This window comes from Cynara cardunculus, assembly GCF_001531365.2.
Source record: "Cynara cardunculus var. scolymus isolate 2C chromosome LG 15, CcrdV1, whole genome shotgun sequence".
Taxonomy (NCBI): domain Eukaryota; kingdom Viridiplantae; phylum Streptophyta; class Magnoliopsida; order Asterales; family Asteraceae; genus Cynara; species Cynara cardunculus.
The window spans coordinates 12,882,853-12,907,758 of NC_037542.1; the positions used below are offsets into that span (position 1 = coordinate 12,882,853).

Consider the following 24,906-nt stretch of genomic DNA (forward strand, 5'->3'; position numbering starts at 1 on the left):
GTATCCAGTTGCATGAACTAAGAAAAATATAAAACATAATACGTGCATTATGGTTATTTTTAAAGAAATTAGATGATCTACACAGATGTTTGCTCACATTAATTTAGATCACTATATTAATAAACTAACATGATCATAACCCACTTTGGTTGGTTCCCTTCGACTTGATAGTTGCTGAATGATTTGATATAAAATTATTAAATGATTAGAATGATTAAAATATATATATATATATATATATATATATATATATATATATCACCACAAACACAGATCGGCAACCAACATACGGGAGATAAACGACAACCAACTTCCTTACCCCGTCTCCGGCGAAACGTACACCCATCGATCATTGTCATCGTTTTAACCTCATTTGCAGAGGTTGGGCATGCGCAAGCTGGGAAGCTTACTGAAAAGATATTAAAGAACTTAAAAACAAACAAAAGAGAGGTAAAGAAACCAACATCTCGATGATGGCTGCTCCAACGCTGCCATGCTCTCTGAACAAAGGAGATATAGAAGTATCAAAATTCAAAACCCAGAAAATGTACAAGATAAAAGGTGCGCCTCTTTCAGTAGGATAGGATGGTATGCTTCTTTCATTTTTTCCAATGCATCAAGAGAAAAGGAAAGATGGATTCGAATGAGGAGAGGCTGCCACGTCATGATAAAGAGTACATTCTAAGGGATTGATTGCTTCAAATGAACACGCCACTCGTCAATAAATGCCATTTTCTCAGGATCCAAGTTTGGTACTTCACACGCATCAACTTTTTCTATTATCGTCTTAGTACTACCAAGAAGCTCCGCTGCAGCCCCAACACTAGCCTCTCGTTTCTCAATTGCATCCTCCTGGCATTTCATTACTATGACTCGTGGTAAGTTGGTAAAACAAGCAACCGCTATGTCTACAATCATGCTAGATAGCAGGTAAAACAGTTGCTCTCCTCTGCCGTTTTCGATGTCACCAGGGTAGTTAACCATGATTGTTTGCGTCACGCGATACATCGAATCGGCAACAACCAACCTCTCACAATAGCTGTCGAACGGTTCCTCATTGATGTGTTCGTTCATTTCTACTGCAATGTCCTTTGCTTTATCAGCAAACCATTCAAGAATCTCTTTTGGATTTTTTTCTTTATAGGAATTTCTTTGGAGCGTGTTCCCCAACCACTTGTAGTTGACTTCAACCTCTTGCCGCAACGCCATAGTTGCCTTTTGAATTTTCTTATATTCACCTACGTTGTTAAGGCTTTCTTCAACAAGAAGAGTATATGAAAGACTTTCACACACACCTCTAAACAAGTCATCAACACTCTCCTGACTGATGTTTGGGAGTGTAATTGCGATGCATGTTAAGGTTACTATCGGCAAGCTCCAACTGTTGGGAAATGTAACCCAAATCAGACCTTGAATGTTCTCACTATCAAATTTTACGACTCCTTCGAATCCCGTACATTGCTCAATCAGCTTCAGAAGATTTGTAGGCAGTTGCTTCTCACCCTTTTGGATTGAGCGATTTGCCGAGTTTGAAAAGCTTCCGAGTGTTCTTCTACCAAGCTCCATCTCGTCTTGAAGTTGCAAAACGTAGTTTTCAACGTCTTGGTTTGTATCACGATTTGAGGCAACAGGCATAAGAAAGAAGTTTGCCTTCAATGACTTGCAGCGGTTTACACAAAAAACACCGATAATTACAGTGCCCAGTGGAATGAGTCCTACTATTTTGCATGATACCACAATTAGCTTTTGACATATAATGCAAAGGTTTAGAATGAGGTGATAGAAATTGTAGACAAGAGCTTTTGATATCCGACCACTTAATGGAAAAGCTAAAGGAATCTGTTTCCACTCCAACAACTTTTGCGTCCAGTACTTCTCTACTTCACAGACCTTGGTATGTTTCTTAACCCATTTAAGGGACAATTTGAAACTTAAGGCTGCAAAGCATCTGAATAATGGGGCAATGTTGCCCACTAAAATTCCAATGGATTGTATTACGACAATCACAACTATCGACCACTCATAATCTGAACCGAAATCTAAATAAGCTATTCCTTCTAAATCTGCCCAGATGAGCACAAAGAAATAGTAATACAGGGCTACTGCAGGCACACAAGCTATCCCAGCCGCAGAGCATAGTGGAGTGGTAATCATAACAAACTGTGGGCTAGAAGTTCCTGCCATCATCCAATATTTTCTCACATATTGTATTAGTTCTTCAACCCTCAACCTTCTTGTAAGTTGTGGATGTACGTCACTTGAAGTTTTTTGTACCCGTTGATACTTAAATTCCAATATCTTTTTTGAGGTTGGAATGGTTAATGCCGAAGATATCATTATTACAAGTAAAAAGAGCATTACGCCTATGTACACATAGTTATCAAAGAAGTTAAGAACCACACCGGTTTTAATCTGGATTAAAACATTGACAACGATTGTGACAACGAGAAGGACCATACCTGTAACATTTGCAACAAGTTCCCTATCGTCCATAGACGCAAGAGAAGGCATTAAATTAGACATCATAGTACACATGAAGGTCATGCTTCCCCACTTGGCTAATTCGTCTGTGCTGCCCGGCATCCGACCACTCAGATCGAGAGGGAGCTTCATTGCGATAGTTATGAGGGTGATAGTAGCAGTGTTGAGAGTGAAATATTTGGATGGAAACCAGAGTTTTCTATTTCGAAAACCATGGAACAAATCCGCGAGCATGAGAAACATACACAATAATGTTGCTACGGCTATGTAGAAACCGATCCACAACATAGGTTTGCTATAACTCTTCCCTTCTTCTAAATCTTGTAACATTTGGCAGAAACCCAACAACAATCCTCTGTCTCTGGCGTCGAGGGTGTTATTGATATTATGGGATGTATATGCATCATCCTCCAACACTTGCCAAATTCTCGCACAGTCGTCGGAAGCTGAAGTCATCTTGGAAATCAACTATATAGTATAAAGGGAATGTAATTAATTGTTGTTGAATTTAACATATGAGTGCGTAATTTATTTATATCCAAGGAAAACTTTAGAATTTATTAGAGCCTTAATCATTACTAATAAATAATGAATATCTCAAGAACCATACAGGAAATTGTTCTAAATTAACAACAAACTCTTCGTCATATAATTTGTCTGAAAGAATCAATCAAGTCGAAAGGTAAACGTTGCAGGAGTAGCTTAGTTATAGTCTTTTTGCTTTAAGAAATGGAGGTATGCTTTATACAAACAGACACAAATCGAGAAGGGTGTCGAAAAATTGAAGTCAACTTATGCAAATAGACACAATTAATGGTTTTTTGCAACACCAACTTTAAGTTTATTCAAAACAAGATTTTTCATATTAATTCAAACAAACATAACATTATTTTTTTCATAAGCAATTACCAACCATATTTGTCCTGTATGTCTTTCAATTGTTTTTGTGGGTTTTCATATCTCTGCAGAATTCAATTTGAAATGGGGATTTTTTCAAACTCACTCCAAAGGACCGTCTTTACTCTCACCATGGTGTATTCTATCACTTTTCTTCTTCTTCTTATTTATTGTTATCATTGTGTTCCATTTCATCTCTCCTAATTCCATTCCATGGCCTCCATTTGTTGTTGGTGGCTTCCTGTGTGTCTCTCAATGGAATTCTGAAGTGCTCCTAACTCTCGGAGGATCGACATCAAGTTTCAATTTATCAGGTAAATTTGGGAGAGAAATAAGGGGCTGTCAAAAACAAGGGGCTGTCAAAAATAGAGAGATCCTGGTGAAGCTACTGTTAAGGGGCTGTCAAAATTAACCGACCGACTGTTAAAGAAATGGAGGTCAAAACAGAAGATACCTGATGCGAGCGGCTAAGGAGACGATGGAGGACGCCGGCGATGGAGACGATGGAGGTCACCGGCGACAACCGGCCGACCTAGGGAAGGGGACGAAGGCGACGGGTTCAAGAGATCCAGAGATGGTGAAGACGATGATGGTCAAAATAGAGAGATTCTGGTGAAAGGCGATGAAGGCGATGGAAAATAGAAAGGAACGGTAGAGAAGTAGAGTAGATAGGGGCTGTTTGTCGGCCGGTTGTCGCCGGTGACGGAAAATGGAAACGAACAGGGGAGTGGGAAGGAGCAGTGTGCCAGTGTGTAGAGAGAATATGGAGGACAAAGTTGGAAAAATGCAAATATGAATGGTTTAGTAGAACCCTAATGGTTTAGTGGAACCCTAGATACAAAATGGTTAAGAAGGATAATGTAACCATTAAAAATATTTTTTTTTCCAAACAACTTTGACCTTTTATCGATTAAGATGTTGACTTTTAATGTTACCATTAAGAAGCAAACAAACAATCCCTAACTTTGTAGATAATAATTCATCTAATTTTTGTTCCCATCTCCCTAATTTTTGTTCCGAACAAAAAAATGCATCTTTGTCCCACTCAATTAGTCTCCGTCTAATTGCCAGAACCACAATAGGATGACAACAGGTTTTTGGTCTGTCATATCCTTGCACGTGCCATACTCCATCATGGAAATTTATTGCAAGTTTGCTACACATAATGAAAGCACAAATATCTTAAAGAACATTCAACTCATTTTGATCTAAAATATCTTATACCATTCATTCTGCAATTACTTTCCTAGCTTTACTGCACATCATCTTAATATTGTTAAGACACTTGGTTTCTTAACATATCACAAAGTTTGAATATGTGTGGATTCATATGACTACCCAAAACATACGGTACCTGTACCTGCATAATACATATGATTGATTAAAAAGATGGGAGTCCATCAGAAGGAGCCCAGCTGGTTATATGGGCCAAAAAAGCACCGCCTGTTATCTTTCCACGCATTGCCCTCTGCTTTAGGAACCACGAAGCCCAGATGGTCCAACTCCAAACTTGGAACGGGCAAGCCAGATCTTGCAACAATTGAACCCAACCAATCTGGGCTCAATCACAGTCCAGCCATCTTGATGCCCTCACTCGAGTCACAGGCTCGCGTTACCAAGCCCGGCGACAATCCAACTCCATTTGCCGCTTATAAACAAGTCGGTTCCATCTATAATCCCGATGTGGGACTAGAATTGAAGCTTTTGTGCTCAGTTTTCTCTGAATACTCCCAAATACGACCTGATTTCTTCCACCGTAAACCAATTTGTTTGCAAATGAAGTTGAGATGGAAGGGGTTAGGTTGTGTATGCTTGTTTTTGAGAACTCCAAATCCAATCAAGAATGGTTTTTAGATTCATGAAAACGACACCAAAAATCAGGTTTCACTAAAGAAGGTGATGGAGACCGATGCAGATGGAGGCGGTTCTTCTTCCCTTTGTCATCTGTGGGTAGAGTTGAAAGTGATGGCCAATATAATTACTATTCTGCCCCTCCAGTACCTGTGCTGTGGGTCCCACCGATCTTTGATAAAAGTGTTTAGAGAGAATAAAGATTTTATATAAATACGTATCTAAGGGTCCGTTTACTAAACGTTTATCCGGTAAGTATTTATCGGGTAATTTTCTTCATCGGATGAACATGACAAGGGCCAAGGAAGCACCGGCCTGTTATCCTTCCACTGTTTCTGTTTGGAGAGAGAGGTATTCACAGCTCTGGGAATCCAGCTTAATGGCATTGTCCTCTACTTTAGGAACCATGTAGTTACAGGGAAGATTGGGGGAATGAGGAGTTCGACGATTTAGCCCATCGACTACATCTATYGCTGAACCAACTTCCGAATCATCTACCAAATCGTATAATCAACCAGATCCACCTAAACCTAAGATAGCAAAGATGAGAAAGCAAAAACTTACGTGTCAGCATCTGGTGTGCCAAGTGATAAATGAAACGCTAGAAAGTTGATCATGATAGATAACTATTTCGGTAAACTTGCATCTTGACCTCGAGCTATAAAATATCAAGCTTGTAGTCCATATTGAACCTTTCACAATTTTTTGCTGAAAAGGACTATTGGTTGCATATCGTACAACATTCTTGGTTTTCGGAACCCTTGCCGCCAATGTAAATTTGAGTTTATAGGAGGCAAACAATATGCTAATACACCGTTTTATAGGATATAAGTTTATAAGATCAAACAATAAAGTGTCTTATCTATAAATGTTGTAATAAGTTTATAGAACATTTTTTAAATAAAACGCCGTATTAACAATTTCATAGTTCACTGCTTGAAAGTGTGTTTTATAAGCACATTTTTATAAGGCACTTTTTTCAACTATTGCCATATAAAATATCTAATATTACGCTTTATTTAAAAATATCAATAAAAACTTATTAAGGCGCCGTTTACCCAATTGCTTATCCGGTACGCACTTACCCATAGGAGTCAACGCACTTACCCATAGGAGTCAACGCTATGATTTATTTTGATGTGCAAGATTTTAGTACATCAAAACATATCGAATGCAACAATTTACTAGATAAGCACTTACTTGGGTAAGAGTCGTAATCTTCATTTACCGGGTAAAACTCTCCATTATTTTCATCGCTTTTACTTGTATTACACTAAATGAAAGGAAATTTTGTTATTTTATCGGTACCTGCATAAAATACATTTGATCGATTAAAAAGATGGGAGTCCATCAGAAGGAGCCCAGCTGGTTACATGGGCCAAGGAAGCACCGGTCTGTTATCCTTCCACTGTTTGGAGGGAGAGGTTTTCGCAGCTCTGTGAAGCCAGCCTAACGCTTTGCCTTCTACTTTAGGAACCATGAAGTCCAGGCCTTCGTCTAACCCACATGGTCCAACTCCAAACTTGGAATGGGCAAGCCAGATTTTGCAACCATCGAACCCAACCAATCTGGGCTCAATCACAGTTCAACCATCTTAAWGCCCTCACACGAGTCACAGGCTCGCGTTACCAAGCCCGGCGACAATCCAACTCCATTTGTTGTTTATAAACAGGCCSGTTTCATCTACTCCGTCTCGATGTGGGARTGAGATTAAAGCTTTTGTGCTCMGTTTTTCTCTGATTTCTCCCAAAATACGTCGTATTCTTCCCCTGGTGCACCAATAAGTGAAGTTGAGATGGAAAGGGTTAGGTTGTGTATGCTTGTTTTTGAGAACTCTAAATCGAGTCAAGAATGGTGTTTAGATTCATGAAAATGAAACCAAAAATGAGGTTTTATTGAACGAGGGTATGGAGAGTTTATGTAGATGAGCGGTTCATCTTCCCTTTTTTCTGTCATCTCTGTGTGTGTGTTTAAGAAGAGTATAGAGCAACAGGGTGTTAAGACTTAAGAGTGATGGTTAATATAATTACAATTATGCCCCTGCGGTACATGTGGGTCCATCCCACCTTCAGAATTGTATTGAAATGTTAGAAATCCTCCCTGGTAATTTTTTTTATCTTTTATCAAATTAAAAATCTATAATGGCTGTTTTTATGGATTTATGTAAAGTTTTAAACATTTAAATATTCGGATACTTTAAAGTTTTAAACATTTAAAACTTTTATTTTGATACTTAATATGTAAAGTTTTAAATATTTAATTATATGGTAACCGGTTAATGATTTCTATTTTGGGTAACGCACTTTTAAAACTTTCATTTTGAGTTTATAAGACGACAAACTAAGTATAAAATATGCTAATAAACTATTTTATAGGATTTAAGTTTACAGGATGAAACAATAAAGTGTTTTATCTGTAAATGTTGTAATAAGTTTATAGGACATTTTTTGACCGTCTTAACAAGATTTTTATGATATCTTAAAAAAACGTCATATTAACTATTTTATAGTACATTATTTTAAAGTGTCTTCTATAAATACATTTTTATAGGACATTTTTTTCAAATAGTGTCATATAAAATAGATAATATGACGTTTTATTTAAAAATGTCTTAAAAAACTTATAAAGACGTTCAAAAATATTCTATAAACTTATTACTAACACTTTTAGATATGATGTTTTATTTTTTACAAGAAGGGTTCTCGTGCAATGAAAAGAGATAATCTTCATTTTAATATTTAGTTTTTATTTTGTCTCTATCGATATACTACGATTTTATGTGGTTTTGATAAAACAATAATGTTTTTTATTTTTAAATAAAATATAAATTTAAAGATAACATAAGAATCTAAAAAAAATTGATATTAATATCAAATTAACTATTTAATAGTTCTCAATTTTTTTTGTAACTTCTTTAATTTAATTTTTTATTATAATTTTCATATAAAGATAATAATTATTTATTTTGTTAATTTTGTTTGATTATTATAATTATATTTTAAATTTTTTCTATTTAAAATAAATATTTATCTTGTATTTTATTATATTTATATGTAATTAATTACATAAATTCAAAAATAAAAATTGATAGACAATGCAATTACCACTCTGCCCCTCTWGTAATCCTTGATAAAAGTGTCAAGAGAAAATAAAGATTTTATGTAAATTTATGTTTCCAACRTATTTTCTTTAAAGCATAGAAACGAGACAAAAAGAGCTTCAGAAAAAAAAAATTAAAAAATAAAAATAGGTTATTGATCCCTCTCACTTAATAATTTAGGATTGAAGCATTTTTTATTAAATAAAATTGACATGTGGCATTTATTTATTGGTTTGTTTAATTTTTTTTTAAAGATAAAAACTTATCTAATAAAAAAATGACTTCAATAAAAAAAAATAAAGATTAAAAAATATACCAAATTTTATAGTTTTCAATTGTTTATAAATAGAGCATACTATTGATATATTTTCATAATTACTTTTGTGACTTATCTTATTTAATTTCAATTTTATGGTAAGTTTTTTATATTTATAATTACGTTTTAAAATATACAATAATCCATTTAATATATTTTTTATATTTAAAATTAATAATTATATATGATTAAAAATTAAAATATATAATTTTTAGAAAATTATATTTTAGATTGGACTGGATCACAGTTAAATAAAAAAAAGAAAGCGAGATTGGATTGGAGTTGGAAGATTGTATAGGTGGATGAGTGAAAAAGTAATATTTTAATTTGGATTAGATTGTAAGAGATTATGAATAAAAATAGTCTTGAGAAAAAATGTGTGTAAAATTTAATCAAATGTGTAATGGTTTAGATACATTTAAGAAATCATATAAACTTGATTTTTAATAATTTATGAAATATCAATTACACCATACAAAAACAAACATGAAGTAAGTTTGCACATATAAGAGCTTTTTTTGCAGCCTTACAAATTTGTACAAAAACTTGTATGTAAGAAATTTATGCAGATACAGAAGAAATGGTCCACGTCTAGCTGATATAGCCTCCAACAGATACATTTTCACTTATATGCAAAGAATGTGTCTTTTACCATAGAAATCTACACAGAATGTAACATCATATAATCACCTCTTTAATCTCTCTGAACCGACAGTTGGCGACAAATATTTTGTTATCAGACATCTAAGAACATCCTTTTTCTTATCACACCGCTAAAACAACACACCATCCACCATAAAGAATCATAACAACACAATGATCCTGATTCTAAAAAAATTCACCTTCTTAAAAAAAAAAAAAAAAACACCTCCACTGTATCTGTTAGCAGGTAATTTTTTCTGTTCGAGATTTGCTCTACTCCTATCGTATAACATATTTTATTGGACGAACACCAAAAACATTCAATTAGAAGAAAGAAAATTATGTTATATTCTGAATTTATTTTATCCTTCCCTCTGTTATCTAAGAAAATGTAAACTGAAGCTACCGAAAACAATAGTAAAACATTTTTTTTACCGAAAACAACAGTATGCAGGTAAAAAAAAAAATGGGAGTCCATCAGAAGGAGCCCAGCTGGTTATATGGGCCGAGGATGCACCGGCCTGTTATCCTCCCACTGTTTGGAGAGAGAGGTTTTCGCAGCTCTGTGAAACCAGCCTAACGCATTGCCCTCTACTTTAGGAACCATGAAGCCCAGGCCTTCGCCTAAACCACATGGTCCAGCTCCAAACTTGGAACGGGCAAGCCAGATCTTGCAACCATCGAACCCAACCAATCTGGGCTCAATCACAGTCCAACCATCTTGATGCCCTCACTCGAGTCACAGGCTCGCGTTACCAAGCCCGGCGATAATCCAACTCCATTTGCCGCTTATAAACATGTCGGTTCCATCTACTAATCCCGATGTGGGACTAGAATTGAAGCTTTTGTGCTCAGTTTTCTCTGCTTTCTCTCAAAATAGGTCGCATTTCTTCCACGGGTGCACCAATAAGTGAAGTTGAGATGGAAGGGGTGAGGTATGTAGGTTGTGTATGCTTGTTTTTGAGAACCCAAATCGAATCAAGAATGGTGTTCAGATTCATGAAAATGAAACCAGAAATGAGGTCTTATTTTAATTGAACAAGGGTATGGAGAGTATCTGTTGATGAGCATGAGCTGTTCATCTTCCCTATTTCTGTCATCTACCTCTCTATGTGTGTGTGCTTATTGCTTAAGCAGGAGGGCGTGGAGATTGATGGTTATTGTAATTACAATTATGCCCCTCAGGTACATGTGGGTCCTTCCGACCTCGAGAATTGCATTAACATGTTAGAAAACCTCTCTTGTAATTCTTTACTTTTTATTTCTTTACTTCATCAAATTACAAAATCCATGATGGCAGTTTTTATGGATTTCATATATTATTTTAACATCCATGATTAAGGTTGATTGGGTTGGAGATATTTTAACAACTCAACTTAATGTTTACGATTTAAAATTTTTTAACTCAACTTAAATTGTACGGGTTGGTCGGGTTGATACTTTAGTTCGTAAAATATTATTCTACATTGAACATGTTATTTCTCTACTCATAATTCATTTTTCATCATCAACTATTTGATACAACTTATCCATATTTCTTACGTATATCACATTCAGTTAATTTTMTCAATTTACGTATATATGTTTACAGTTACTGAACATATATACGAATGAATTATATAGAGATGTGGATAGATTGAAAAGATGTGTATATGAATAGCGTACGTGATAGTGTAATTGTCTAGTGTATATATTAATAGAAATTCAACAATCATATTAAATCCAAGAAATAAATGCATATCGGGTTCATCGGATTGGGTTCAAATAATAGTAACCCAATACCTACAGTTTGAAAATTTTACAACTCAATTAGACATCAGGTTGCTCCGGGTTGAGTTATTTCGCATTAGGTTGAGTTGATCGGGTTGGTCGGGTTTTTGAGCACCCTTATCCATGACTACATAAAAAATTACAAACCATATTTAAAAAAATCAAAAAAGATATATAAAAACCTATCAAAATGTCATTTTACATCAAAATTCTGTATAAAAACCTATAATTTTTGTTTATAAGAACTTTTCATTGAAGATTTTGTTGAAGACTACCCTTAAAATACAAATATTTGAAAAATCATTTCAAAAAACATCATGAATTTATTATTTATTAAATACATTTAAGAAATCATAAAATCTTGGTTTTTTTTTTTCCAAATTTGAGAAATATAAATTAAAATAAGGGGTTGTTTAACAGTTGCTGAATGGTTTGGTGTATAATGATTAAATGGTCAGAATGATTAAGAGGCTTTCATGATATAGTGCAAAATGAAATATAATTGTTTACAATGAAATCAGGACACTTAATGGTTAAGAAAGGCTGAGGATACAAAATCATTAAGAGAGTTTTAGAACTACTAAGAGACAGATTTTTTTTTTGCCAAACAAGATTCACCTTTTAATAATTCAGATGCTGCATCTTAATAGAACTATTAAGAGGTAAACAAACAACCCCTAAACTTGATATTATTAGTCTAAGACAAGTCTACATCAAGGTTTCAAGAAAAAGCTTAGACAATCACATACATATAGGATATTTGTTTTACAAAGAAAGTGAGGTTAGGTTATATAACAACTTTATAAGTATGGGGTACCATGTGGCAATAGCTTGATTCGGAGTCGATCTGAATCGATGTAAGATTAAAAAAAAAATCATTCATTCTCATCCAATCAAAAAAAACCTTTTTGTATTTGTAATTGATTTCGGAATTTAAATGAATCAAACGATAAAAAAAGACCATTATCCATTTCTTGGTCCTTATTAGGTTCAGGTTCAGCCTTAACATTTTTTTTGAATTTTACAAACCAAATATTTTCTATCTGAAATTTTTTCCATATAATATAACTATAACTATAACTTTGTTTTTTATCACCAAAGTTCATAAACAATTTGTGTGTATACATCTTTTATGGAGTGGTTGCATACACAATTTGAGTTTGTGTGTACATCTATGTGGTTTCATTTTTGTTCAAATTCAAATCATTTGCCTTAACTTTGTTACTTCACCTTCCTTAAGAGCCTCTCAAGTAGTGATGGTCAAAACCGGTCTCGGGTCGGTCCCAAAATTTCTCATGACCAACCATAACCGGTCTCGGTCCCGTTCAAAAAGGTGGAGCCCGGTCAAGCTTTATTGTAATCGGTTATGGGCCACCGGTCCCGGTCATTAAAAAATATTTTTTTTTAATGATAGATATTTTAAATACATTATAAAATTTGTAATTGGGTCATTCAAATAAACTTTAAAAATGCTTTTTGTTATAATTAAAATTGCATTGTCTTACAAAATATAGCGAGAAATCGACAATTGTGAACGTTTTTTTGCGTTTTATGCGAATCGAGAACTTGGTAGGTAAATCTCTCAACCAAGACACTTATATATAGTGTTTAGAAAACAAAAAATACAAAATATGACCAAAAAACGGATGCACTTTAAAAATCAAGCCGAGCCGGTCCTGATCCTTCGACGGTCCCACGCCAGGCCGGTTTGACCATCACCAGTCTCATATTGGATCCTTGAGAACCATCACAAGTACGGTTGACATCTATTTATTTAGACGAGAATGTCGTGTCGTCTAGCGGAGCCTAAAAGAAGGTAACTCGCGCAGACAGCTGACTCCTTTTCAACAGAAAAGAATAGCCAAACGAACCCAGCTGGCTGGTCAATCGCAGAAAAAAGATAGGCCGGCAACCCGGAGATGTACATCCACAGTTCTGACCTTACCAGCACCGAGGGTGTACTAATCTAAAAAAAATAGTAGTCCATCAGAAGGAGCCCAGCTGGTTATATGGGCCGAGGACGCACCGGCCTGTTATCTTTCCACTGTTTGGAGGGAGAGGTTTTCGCAGCTCTGTGAAACCAGCCTAACGCATTGCCCTCTGCTTTAGGAACCATGAAAGCCCAGGCGTTCGCCTTAACCACATGGTCCAACTCCAAACTTGGAACGGGCAAGCCAGATCTTGCAACCATCGAACCCAACCAATCTGGGCTCAATCACAGTCCAGCCATCTTGATGCCCTCACTCGAGTCACAGGCTCGCGTTACCAAGCCCGGCGATAATCCAACTCCATTTGCCGCTTATAAACAAGTCGGTTCCATCTACTCCGTCCCGATGTGGGAGTAGAATTACAGCTTTTGTGCTCAGTTTTCTCCCAAAATACGTCGTAGTTCTACCACTGGTGCCCCAAATTTCTGCAAGTGAAGTTGAGATGGAAACAGTTAGGATGTTTGTTTTTTAGAACTCTAAATCGATTGAAGAATGGTGTTTAGATTCTTGAAAACGCACACAAAAATCAGGTTTGGTTGAAGAAAGGGTATGGAGGATAATATGCAGTGGAGACTGGAGAGGTTATCCTTCCCTTTCTCTGTCATCTCTGTGTGTAGGCAGGATAGTGATGGCCAAGATAATAACAAATTTACAATTATGTCCCTCCTGTACATGTGAGTCCTGTCCAACCTTGAAATAGAAAAAATTGGAGAAATCATTCCAACCCATGTTTATTCATCATAGTTGTATTTTTTGAGGTTCAAAATAACTAATGCGTTATCGACGATGAGGTCAAGTCTCAAGTTTTATAAATCATGGTAAAGACATGACGTTTGTCAATACATAAGATGGTAAATTTGCGTATTATATATAAAATTATATAAATACATATATGTTATATATATATATATATATATATATATATATTATTTAATCATGTAATGATATTAATTAAAAAATACGACATTTATATAATAAGAGAAAAAATCATATATGTTATTATTATACAAATAGTCTTTGATTAAACAATTAAATTACAACTTTTTTTAATCGTGAGTCAAAGATTGTAAGAATTCGTGAATCTGTAAGTGACGTAATTAGATAAATCTCTAAAAGTTAATATTTAAAGTGAAAATTTTAAAAAACAGAAAAGTTTAAAAAAACTAAAAAATCACGCCTTGTAAAAAACATATACGTCACGGCACACCATGATGTAAGCTACATCTTTCATAAACGTTATAGGTCTTATCATAATGACAGAGACACGTCTTGCACCATATCGCACTATGATGGACGCTTTGACGCGTCTTTTTGAATACCGATTTTCTTTAATACCTGATAGTTATATATATGGTTGGATTCAATAATTCAACTGCCATGAATAATATGGATGATTATATTTTGCTAATAGTAACTCTAATATTATAGAGACTGTTACATTCGAATCTGGACCATCTATTTTTTAAATTCATCGCTTGATATTTGTTGTTTTGAGGCTCTCTCTCTCTCTCTCTCTCTATATATATATATATATATATAGAGAGAGAGAGAGAGAGGGGTTGGTTATTATACAACTCTTGACATTTGTGCAACCAATACAACCCAATCTCAACCGTCCATTTCATTTGATTAATATGTGATTTCATAGAAGTTTTTATTGTTTCCTAATATAAAGTATCGATCATAATTAATGAATCATATTCATCTTCTATAAATATTCAAATCATAATAAATGAACTCTCATCATTTCCATAAATATCTTAATATATTGGGTTGCATTGGTTGTACAAATGCGATGAGTTGTATAATAACCAAACTCTCTCTCTCTCTCTCTCTATATATATATATATATATATATATATATATATAAAGGCGGGTTACGTTACAAATCGTCCAATTCATGAAAACTATGCAAATCATTTTCGATCAATAGAAAAATTCTGTTTTTTTTTTCTATAATTTTAATAAGTAAGGGTATAATGATCATTTGATTGTATACTAGTTAATATTGGAAGGTAATAATTACTCTTAATTATGGAAACGTAATAATAGAAACATTTAACATAGAAGGTGGTAAATCAATTTTTCTTAATATAAATTTTTCACTTAAGAAAATAAAATATTCAGTTTTCAAAATGTTTCATTCTGTCAAAGAATGTTTCATTCTTTATATGTTTCATCGTTTATTATGATATCCTTTGTTTTAAAATTAGTTTGATTATAAATTATTAAAAGTTCAATCCTACTTCAATAACCGTTAATGAAATAGTTTCATATATCACCAAACACTATAACTGTACCGAGGGTCCCTCCCCCAATTTGGTGATTATGGCGATCCTGCCAGCTATTGTGCCATCCGACACTGTCACTAAGCACTATAGCCCCAGATGCACCGAAAGTTTTTTCTCACATATCACCCAATTGAGCAATTTTCTAGCGTAAATGCTTTACGTAATTTAAATCTCAAGGCACTAACCCAAAACTCAACCCAACGATAAAAATGAAGTAAACTTGAAATCTTACTTTCGGAAATTCTGTGTGTTACATGATTTTTATAAAACTTAGTTTTTAGGGTCTTCTCTTAATTTTTATAAAACTAATCGGATTCACCTCAAATTGCATCATTAAACAAACAAAGTTACAAGCTTCATTCATTTCCCCCTCTTTTTATAACAGCTCTTCGCCCTACCTTTATTATCTCTCTTTCAATATGGGACAACTTCACTATCATTTTTATAGTTTTTTAATTATGATTTTAATAAAATAATGATTAGTTTTTTATAGTTAAAAAATGCACAATTTTGTTCCAATATCTAAAAATACAAAAATATTTTGCAAATACATTTTATAAAACTAATTATATATAAAAAGATCGAGTATCTCACGAGTTTTTTGAGTCGAGTACTGGGAGCTTGACTCAACTCGTTAATATGTCGAGTCGAGCTCGAGTTCAAGCCAAGTCGAGCTCGAGCCTAACCTAGTCGATTATTAACCGAGTTTTGACCGAATCGATATCGAGTAACTTGCAAGTTGTCTCATATCCTATGTTTGTGAAATTTCAATGAAATCTCATGATTTCAGTCTTTCAAACCAAACATGAGATTGAAATAAAACTCAATTACAAATCCCTCAAAATCCAATCTGCCCAATCCTACAAACCAAACAAGATCTAAACTTTCAAAATGTAGTGACGATTTGTAAAATTTATGTAATTTACTCTAAAAACTTTTTAATACGGTCAATTGTTTCTCTTTATATTAATCGTTACATAAAACTCTAATATCTTTATTTAAACATGTTTTAACTATCTAATTATAATAAAAAAATGGTTATAGGGGGGTGTTTGGGAGTGCTTATTTGAAACAACTTATACTTTTTACAAAAGCACTTATCAACATATTATAAGTCAAGAGAATATAACTTCTTCAAAAACTTCTTATTACTGGTTTGACACCGATATAAGTTGTTTATCCAAACACTCAAAAATGTTTATTACCGGTGTCATACCGGAAAAAATCAATAAGTTATTTTTATAACAATCCAAACTACCCATGATGTACATATCAAATCTTTTAAGATTTCTTTAAAACCTCTGAATCGGAAATATGCATCTGATTCGCTTCATATCAAAGCACGAAGCACCCCCTTTACGGTTCAGAGGCCCAATTTTTCACCCTTGACCACACCACTCTCATTCCTGTACGATTGAAGAATCTCAGCACCACCCTCTGCTGCACCTGGTTCAGTCGCCGCTCGCTTGAAAAGGTAACCCTACTCCAACTCTATCTTCAATCTGCTTCAACCGCTTCTTTTATACTGCCCTAAATGATTTCCCATCCATTTGTTTTTTATTACCCTCTTCTGTAAATGAATTATAGAAAAGCTATCCATTTCATGTACCAATCACGGGTATTTTTTGTAAATTGGGGTTTTTTTGTATGAGAGTCTCGTGGGTTACTCTTTAAGTGATTATGTGCTATCTCATATCTGTTTGGTAGCATGTAAGATGCACGGTTTGTGTTTGATGAAATGCAAAGGTGTTGTATTGTTGTGTCATGGACAGTTCTTTGTGTTGTAGTGTTTGATAGGTAGTAGCAATGTATCACTTAATTCAAATATTCAATGCTCGCTTTCTTGCTTCAGTTATATAATCCTTTGTGGCTTCTATTAGGATCATCGAACAGTGATCGTATTTATAAACACAAAATCTCTCACTATGGAATTGCACTCCAAATTGGAATTTATCAAAATTTCTGTGCAATATAATCTAATGTTGGCTACATAGTATCATCTGTCAATCACCTCGTAAAACATAAGCATTGCAACCAATTTATCCTGATTGGATCTAGGTGGCTGTTTGATTAGTCTGACCAAGGAATTTTTAATCATTTGAACAACTAGGCACATGCATAAGTAGGTTACCATCCAGTTACAGTATACTGATTGTTTAACTTTTTGTTGTGTTAGAGATTGAAAAGATGAGCACCTCAAGCTTAAGAAGTATGTTGGCTCAAGCAGCTGTTAGAGGAGTAACAGAGGCAAGGGCAAAGATATTTGGTCATGTACTTAACCCAACTGGTCAAAGATCCGCCCACAAGATTTTACGCAAGAAGTTCATCGGTGAAAAAGTTGCGTCATGGTATCCAAAGGACATCGAAAAAGAGGACCCTCTTGTCGTGGCACGCAAAGAACAAGAGTAATCTTCCCTCCACCTCTATCTCATTCTTTAGACCGAGCTTGAATATCTGCATTTACATACAAAGATTCTTCTTTAAATTTGACATGACATACCATCTGCGAATTCCTAAAGCTGCCAAGTATGAAAAAGAAATTAACTGCATACTATCCAAAATTCATTTACATGAAAAAAAAAAGATGTTATCCTAACCTTGAATGACACATTTTCTCTGCTTGCTCAAGTTAGTGATGCTAACTACTTTATGTTGTGATTGGTAAATGATTGTAGATATGCGTTCACTTGTTTTACGAAAGTGTGATTGGCTTAATAAACCCTTACAGTTGCTCAAACTAGTTAACTTAATTAATATTAAAGATATTAACCAATCACATGTCAACTTCATTGTCCCTTACTGCTCAAACTCCACTTTAGATTGCCAAGATAATGAGTTTTGTGCCCTACCGGTGCACTTATTCAGGAGAAAATTTGTCTTTGTATCTATGTTGGTAAGTTATTGCTTATTTGTTTTCCTCCTCTCTTTGAAAATGCTAGTAAGTAAATTGCTGAGTACTTTGTCCTCACTTATTTTGGATATATACAACTGTTTACTCTGATCTTTTATCATTTAATATATTTTGTAAACATTAGTATGAGTTTAAAGTCGTTCAAGCTTTTACAACTACGATCAATTCATTTTCTTTAACTCACTTTATGGAGAAAAAAGGAAAGAGTATTTGGACACCCGAGAGAAAGTGGAAATTTGAGTAGAAGTAATGATTTTTCTCTCTTGGAACCCTGATGCACACATCCACGAATCTCTTTTAGTCTCCTTGCTCTCAAAATTGATTTAGAGATAGAAAGAAACCCAATTTAACATGTCTTACAATGCCAATCCTGTCTTTTTTACCCGACAAAACCTCTTCACTCCCTCAACACCAATCCACACAACCAGCATTTTGACCGCATCTACTATGATCAAGAAATAAGAAATTCTAACCTAAATATAAAGTAAGAGAATGGGATCGGCTAATGCAAAAATACATTCTTTAAAACTTTAGGTTGCATTCTATTGAGTAAATATGTGGCATGAAGGACTGCATCTGCCAAAGATACTTAGGGATTTTTGTTGAAAACATGAGTACACATGTGACTTTAAGAATTTGCCTATTTTTTCTGCTCTGTGATTTTATGGTGAGTATCAATGCATAAAGGCAAAAAAAATTGTTCAAAATAAGAGAATATTCTCAAAGCTTATCACTTGTTATCATTTTGATCTTTGTGTTGAATTGAGTTTGAACCATATTTTAAGTTTTTTGAATATAGTCTCAGCTTCAATATTTCTTTAAGTAAAAGCACCCAATTAAACCATGTGTGACCATCTATTATGGCAAGAAACCATTTTTTTCCCGTTGAGGTTGATACTCTAGATGCTTCCCAAATATCACTGCGAAGTGCAAGTGGTGTGGTTGGTGTGTATGCTCATGGAGGATAGGTACTTTTGTGATGTTTAGCTGATGCACATGTATGGCAATGAAATGAAGAAGGGTGCAATCTTTTTAAATAATGAAAACTACGGCGACCTAGTCTAAAATGCAACAAATATTCCTCATTATCACTAGGAATGGAAATGATTTGTCTGTTGGAGTTCTTTTGACATCTTTTATTTGAGTTTGTCCCTTCTTTTAAGATATAGAGATAATCATGTTTCCTAGCATTGCTAATTGTCTACCCAGGACTAGTTCCAGAAAAACACGGGTTGAGTGAAAATTAGCCCTACAATTGAGATTTTGGGTCAATTTCTTGATATTGACAAGATTCCAAGATAAATTTGGAACATGTTGAACTTTTAGAGAAGGTTAAAAGAATTTTAATTTCAACTGCTCCTTCAATTGCTGAAAAGACCCCTCTGCTATCCTAATTTTTCTTATTCCTATACATGGTGGTTGTTATTGTAGCATTACCAATAGTGGTCATGTTGTCAAAACTGAAATAGGTTACAGGTATAAAACCAAACCAAACCAAATGAGCCTAGTATATCTCACCTGTAGGTGGAGTCTGAGAGGGTGGGATGCACGCGGACCTGACCTCTATCCGAAAGAGTAAAACGGTTGTTTCCATAAAGACCCTCACTTGAGTAGAATGTTCGGAAAAAAGAGTTTGCAAAAAATAGAACTCAAGTCAAGAAAAGTGATTTAGAGGCAATCAGCAACATACACACAGAAGTAGATAGAGTAAAATCTCAAGGTAAGAAAAACCACATACCCCTAGTCCAACTTAGGGCTCTAGTAACCTAACTGCGGGTACACCCCCCCCCCCCTCTTGTACCTCTCCAGCTCCCGTCTCCGCTAGCTACAGATCCCCACCCCTAGTTTACTACACTAATCTTGCATCTCCAATAACTCCTATCAGATGTCACGTCCTTAGAAATGTCGGCCATCAATAAGTTATAAGTTACAGGCTTGCTATCAGAATTTGTTTTTTTCACTTAAGCAGAAGAGTTGTTTGGTTAATCACCCTCCAATCAACATGTGGAAGTAAACGAACTCAAGTCTTCAATTTTCTCCATCCTATATCTCATCCTCCTTCAATGCACATGTCAAAAGGAGTATTGTATATAGCATGGACTGTCCATTTTGAAGACTCAGGAACCACAGTTGACTGGGTGTAACTTCTGTTATTCACCCATTGGCCCAACCATAGTATTAATTGTGTTGATATTAGTTACAAAGACACCATCTGTCTGAAACGGGTATCAAGGATAAGAACCAGGCGACACAAATATCTGCACTGATATCTGGTCCAACTTTCTTGTTGTGAAAGGTGTTCAGTTGGAGTTACAGTATTAGGGAGTGGAATATCTTGAATTGGCCTAAGCCGAAGTTCATTCTGCTTGGACAGATATGGACCTCGAAAACTTGTTATAGCATCTCATCTTGTTTTAGAGGTCTGAAAATTTGTTAAGCTATGCTGTTATAGCGGTTAAAATCTAAAATAACGATCAAGACCGTGATTTGATATAGCGCTTGTCGCGATAGTAAAGCAGTGATATAGCCGTCTATATAATAATTAGAATTATATATATACTTATATAGGGAGGTTCAAAAGAGAACATAGTCAAAATAAGAAAACACGAGAATGGCCAAATCACATGTGATTTTGCACTGATATCACATGTGATCACGTAATACAGCGAACCCAAGGGGTGTGTGGGCGACTTGGCCCGCGACCTCAGTCGTGGCCAAGGTTGCGTGAATCACATGTCGTTTTACACGTGATTTTAGTGTAAAATCACATTTATTCGGCCGTTCTCGTGTTTTCTTATTTGGTCATTGTTCTCGTTCGAGCCCAACCTTATGTATATATATGTATGTATAACATGACATATTATATGTATTAACTAGAAATATATAGTTTCTACATCTAGACATTGACTTAACCAAGGCTTTGGTTGATAAATAAAGATGCCCAGGCTAAACAGAAGAACAAACTAATATAAAACAATATGAAAGTGATGAACCTACTAAGAGTTAAAACAATATGAAAGTTTGAATTGGGTCACTAGACTATCCAGAAGCATTCGTTGAACCAAAAACCCATAAATTCTTTTAGAGAACACAAATAAATAGAAGTTTGAACAGAACCTATGAATCAGCTTATGAGTAACCACGAGCAGTTATAATTAAAAAGAAACATAAGTTGACCACTCACTTCTCAGTGGAGAAGAGAACCAGAGAAAGAACCAAGAACATAGTCTAGTTTTGGAGCGAGCTAGAGTGCAGGACAAATAGCGGTCAAAATGGTGGTAATACGCGGTTCTCCCCTGGTATTTTGCACTGTTATTCTGTCTATGCCCACGAACCATGGGACTATAGCAGTGAGTAAGTTGCTAACCTAATCTAATGGACTCCTTTCGACAAGTATATATGGATAATATGTCACATTTAAAAATCTCCTTGCAAACTTTATAACTCAAGTTTCTATGGAATTTGACTGAATGTTTGTGCCATTTAGGAGGCTCGTATCACTTCTTGATACGTGTACCGTTTAGTATTGTATGTATGCATTGCCAGAAACATGTCATACCTTTTTAAGGAAGAGTACGAGTAGTATATATCTCCATATACGAATTTATAGGACATCGAAATACAATGATGTTTCAATCTATAGCTTTTCTGTTATCTTAATACTAGAATATACAAATATATTTTTGGATGATGCCACTTCATGTTTGTCTTGATGATTTAGGCACTTTTAGTTTTGAACATATAATGTTTTCATTTTGTATGGTGTAGAAGTAGATGGATTATGAGTTCCATTTACTTGTTTGCTCACACTTATCACAAGTCGAGGGTCTTCATGGAAACAATTGCTCTGCTTTTTAGATCAATCCCACCCCTTGACACAATCCTTCCCCTTGATTTATAGCTTTTGAGATCATTGTACCAACTCAAACAAAAAAGAAAAAAAGGGTAATCAGACATGGGTAGCCTTAAGGACCGGGCCTGGTAACCGATTGCTTTTAATTGGCTGAGCTTCAATAAATCATAACCGGTTACATGCGGTCGAGCTTTTTAGTAACCGGTATAATGTCTCTTGTATCACTCACCTCTGAACTTGTGTTGCAAGTGAAAGGTAATAAAATGTGGATTAGGCTTCTTAACCTCAACAACCACCAAATGTGATGCAAAGAAGATCTTAGCAACTAATAGTGCATGCTCCAAGCAACATCTCACCACCTGCATCCATCCAATACTATTCCTTAGAAAACATCAGTGTCATTTAATATTGATGAGGAGGTGGGTTTTTTAACATGGTAAACATTTTGTGGGTTCTTCCTTTGGTTGCATTTAATGCGTCTATGATTCTACAAGCACTTTTTAGGAAGGCATTGTGGTGGGGGGAGGATACACTCTATTGCGTCTTGTTGCAAAGGTTGATAGTATCAAAAAGACCCTTCACAAGATAAATAGAAGGTAGGAGATGGGATATGTTTCTCACAATTCTCAACGATATCAACTCCTACCTTCTATTCGTCGTTGTGAAGGGTCTTTTTGATACTCTAAACCTTTGCAACAAGACGCAATAAAGTGCATCCTCCCCCCGCCACAATGCCTTCCTAAACAGCTGGCTATAGAATCACATAAGCATTAAATGCAACCGAGAGAAGAACTCACAAAATGTTTACCATGATAAGTGAAGCCAGCTCCTTATCAATATTAAATGACACTGGAACTTTCTAAGGAATGGTTGTGATTGGATGGATGTAGGTGGTGAGATGTTGCTTGGAGTAGACATTATTAGTTGCTAAGATCTTCTTTGCATTACATCTTGTGGTTTTTGTGATCGAGGAGCCTAACCCACATTTATTACCTTTCACTTGAAACACAAGTTTAGAGGTCAGTAATATAAGAGACACTAGACTGGTTGCTAAAAGTTCGACCACTTGTAGCCGGTTATGATTTTTTGAAGTTGGGTTATTTAAGAACCGGTTATCACGCCCGGTCTAAGGAATAGTTAGCGATGTCCGATTACCTTTTTTTGTTTGAGTTGGTACAACACTCTCAAAAGCTATAAATCAAATGAGAAACATAAAAATGTTGCCGAACCGTGAATATCAATCTCAACCATTCAATAGTTTCATTTTGGGATTCAAGGTTGTATTATTGTTCATGTGTGGGTGTGTTTCATATATGGAACATGTAAACAATTATGTTTCATATATGAAACAACACCGAATGGCTTACATGCATTTTTTCATATGCATCCTTCCACATGTGAAACTGTTTCTCAACATTTTTCTGGTTTTCATTTGATTTGGCTCTGGAGAATAATAAAAGATGTAAGCAAATTTAAACACAGTTTCACTCATTTTGTTGTATGGCATCACACTAGTTCGAGTAACGTAGAGTGTATGTTCTTCAAGTTCAATATGAAACTAGTAAAACCATAGCTTTGTTTTATTTGCCTTAGGCAACAATGCCCATTTCTGCAATTGATATTGTGTTTATTTCTCCTCTTTCCAATTCTTTAACTCTTCCAAAGTCTCTAACACTTTGTATGAACCGGAGTTCTTCATGGAAACGGTTGTTGTACTCATTTGGGTAGAGGTCCTTGCCGCTTACATCCTACCGTCTCTGGACCCCATCCCACCCAGCCCACCGTTGGTGGGATATACTGGGTTAGTTTAGTTTTTTTGTGTTTGTTTCCCGAATTTTCTACATGGATTGTCAGAACGTTGTCAAGTTTCAAAGTATGACATATTATCGCTCTTGTCTTCTTGTTGCAGTCGTTTATCGAAACTTGAAATGTTGAAGCGTCGTGGAAAAGGAGCACCTAAGAAGGGACACGGAAAGCGTGCTGCTAAACGTAATAAATAGAAATCGATACCCAATATTGAACGTTTTCTTTGATAGGCACAAAGCAAAGAGGTTGCTGCTATTTGCCTTGATTTTTATCAGTCATTTGAGAGATATTAAACTAGGGGGTTGTGTAGTTTCCTTATCTTGGTTATGTTTTTTTTTTGTATACATGTATCTCTATTTGTACGTTATTGCTTACTGATAACTAGTTCTTCAAAGAGAAAAATGACGTCTCTCTTTCACATATTTTGTACAATGTGAAGTCTTCATGGAAACAATCATTCTACTTTTTGGGTTAGAGATCATGTCTTTGCAGTGGTAGATTTAGAAAATTTGCTGAGTGGTGGTTACCAAAAATCTGCCATTTTTTGAGTTGAAAAAGGGTCCGATTAGCCTTTTTGCGGAACTTTTTCCATAAACATACAAAAAGACACATATTTATAAATAACAGATGTAAAACACACACTATTCTCCCTCAAGTGGGAGAAGAATATAGAGGGTTGGGTTTATGTTAGGATTATATATACTATATTATAAAGTATTTGACAAGAATTTATAAAAATCATTTTTATGTATGAAGTATTGTTTATTGATGTATATTATTTAAAATTCAATATTATAAGTAAATAATGCATAAGTACAACTTATTAAAACTTTATATTTGAATTCGTGTTACTAATTACGGATAAACATAATCAAATATTGGATAAATATTTCATTTTAAATATAAAAACGGGTTAAATGCATGAAATAGCAACCTACTTTCACAAATTTTCTTATTATAGCATTCTACTTTTGTTTTTCTTTATTACATCAATGTACTT

At 34.8% G+C, this 24,906-nt stretch overlaps 2 protein-coding genes across 2 annotated transcripts; one reads left to right on the forward strand and one right to left on the reverse strand.

Annotated features, from left to right (window-relative positions):
- Window positions 1-681: 681 nt before the first annotated feature.
- LOC112528559 lies at window positions 682-2,613 on the reverse strand. Its single transcript, XM_025139581.1, has one exon. It carries the CDS (start codon window positions 2,611-2,613, stop codon window positions 682-684), a length of 1,932 nt encoding a protein of 643 aa, XP_024995349.1.
- A 14,051-nt stretch (window positions 2,614-16,664) lies between these two features.
- On the forward strand, window positions 16,665-24,327 carry LOC112528770 (28S ribosomal protein S33, mitochondrial-like). The gene is made up of 3 exons (XM_025139843.1): window positions 16,665-16,810; window positions 17,515-17,741; window positions 24,010-24,327. The coding sequence occupies exons 2-3, from the start codon at window positions 17,524-17,526 to the stop codon at window positions 24,098-24,100; spliced, it is 309 nt and encodes a 102-aa protein (XP_024995611.1). The 5' UTR covers window positions 16,665-16,810; window positions 17,515-17,523; the 3' UTR covers window positions 24,101-24,327.
- The last annotated feature ends 579 nt before the right edge of the window (window positions 24,328-24,906 follow it).

Excerpts from the sequence above, each read along its gene's own strand:
- LOC112528559 (XM_025139581.1), bottom strand. The coding sequence starts at position 2,613 with ATGAAGCTCCCTCTCGATCTGAGTGGTCGGATGCCGGGCAGCACAGAC.
- LOC112528770 (XM_025139843.1), top strand. The coding sequence starts at position 17,524 with ATGAGCACCTCAAGCTTAAGAAGTATGTTGGCTCAAGCAGCTGTTAGA. Across the intron at positions 17,742-24,009 it reads GTGGCACGCAAAGAACAAGA|TCGTTTATCGAAACTTGAAA; the intron begins GTAATCTTCCCT and ends TTCTTGTTGCAG.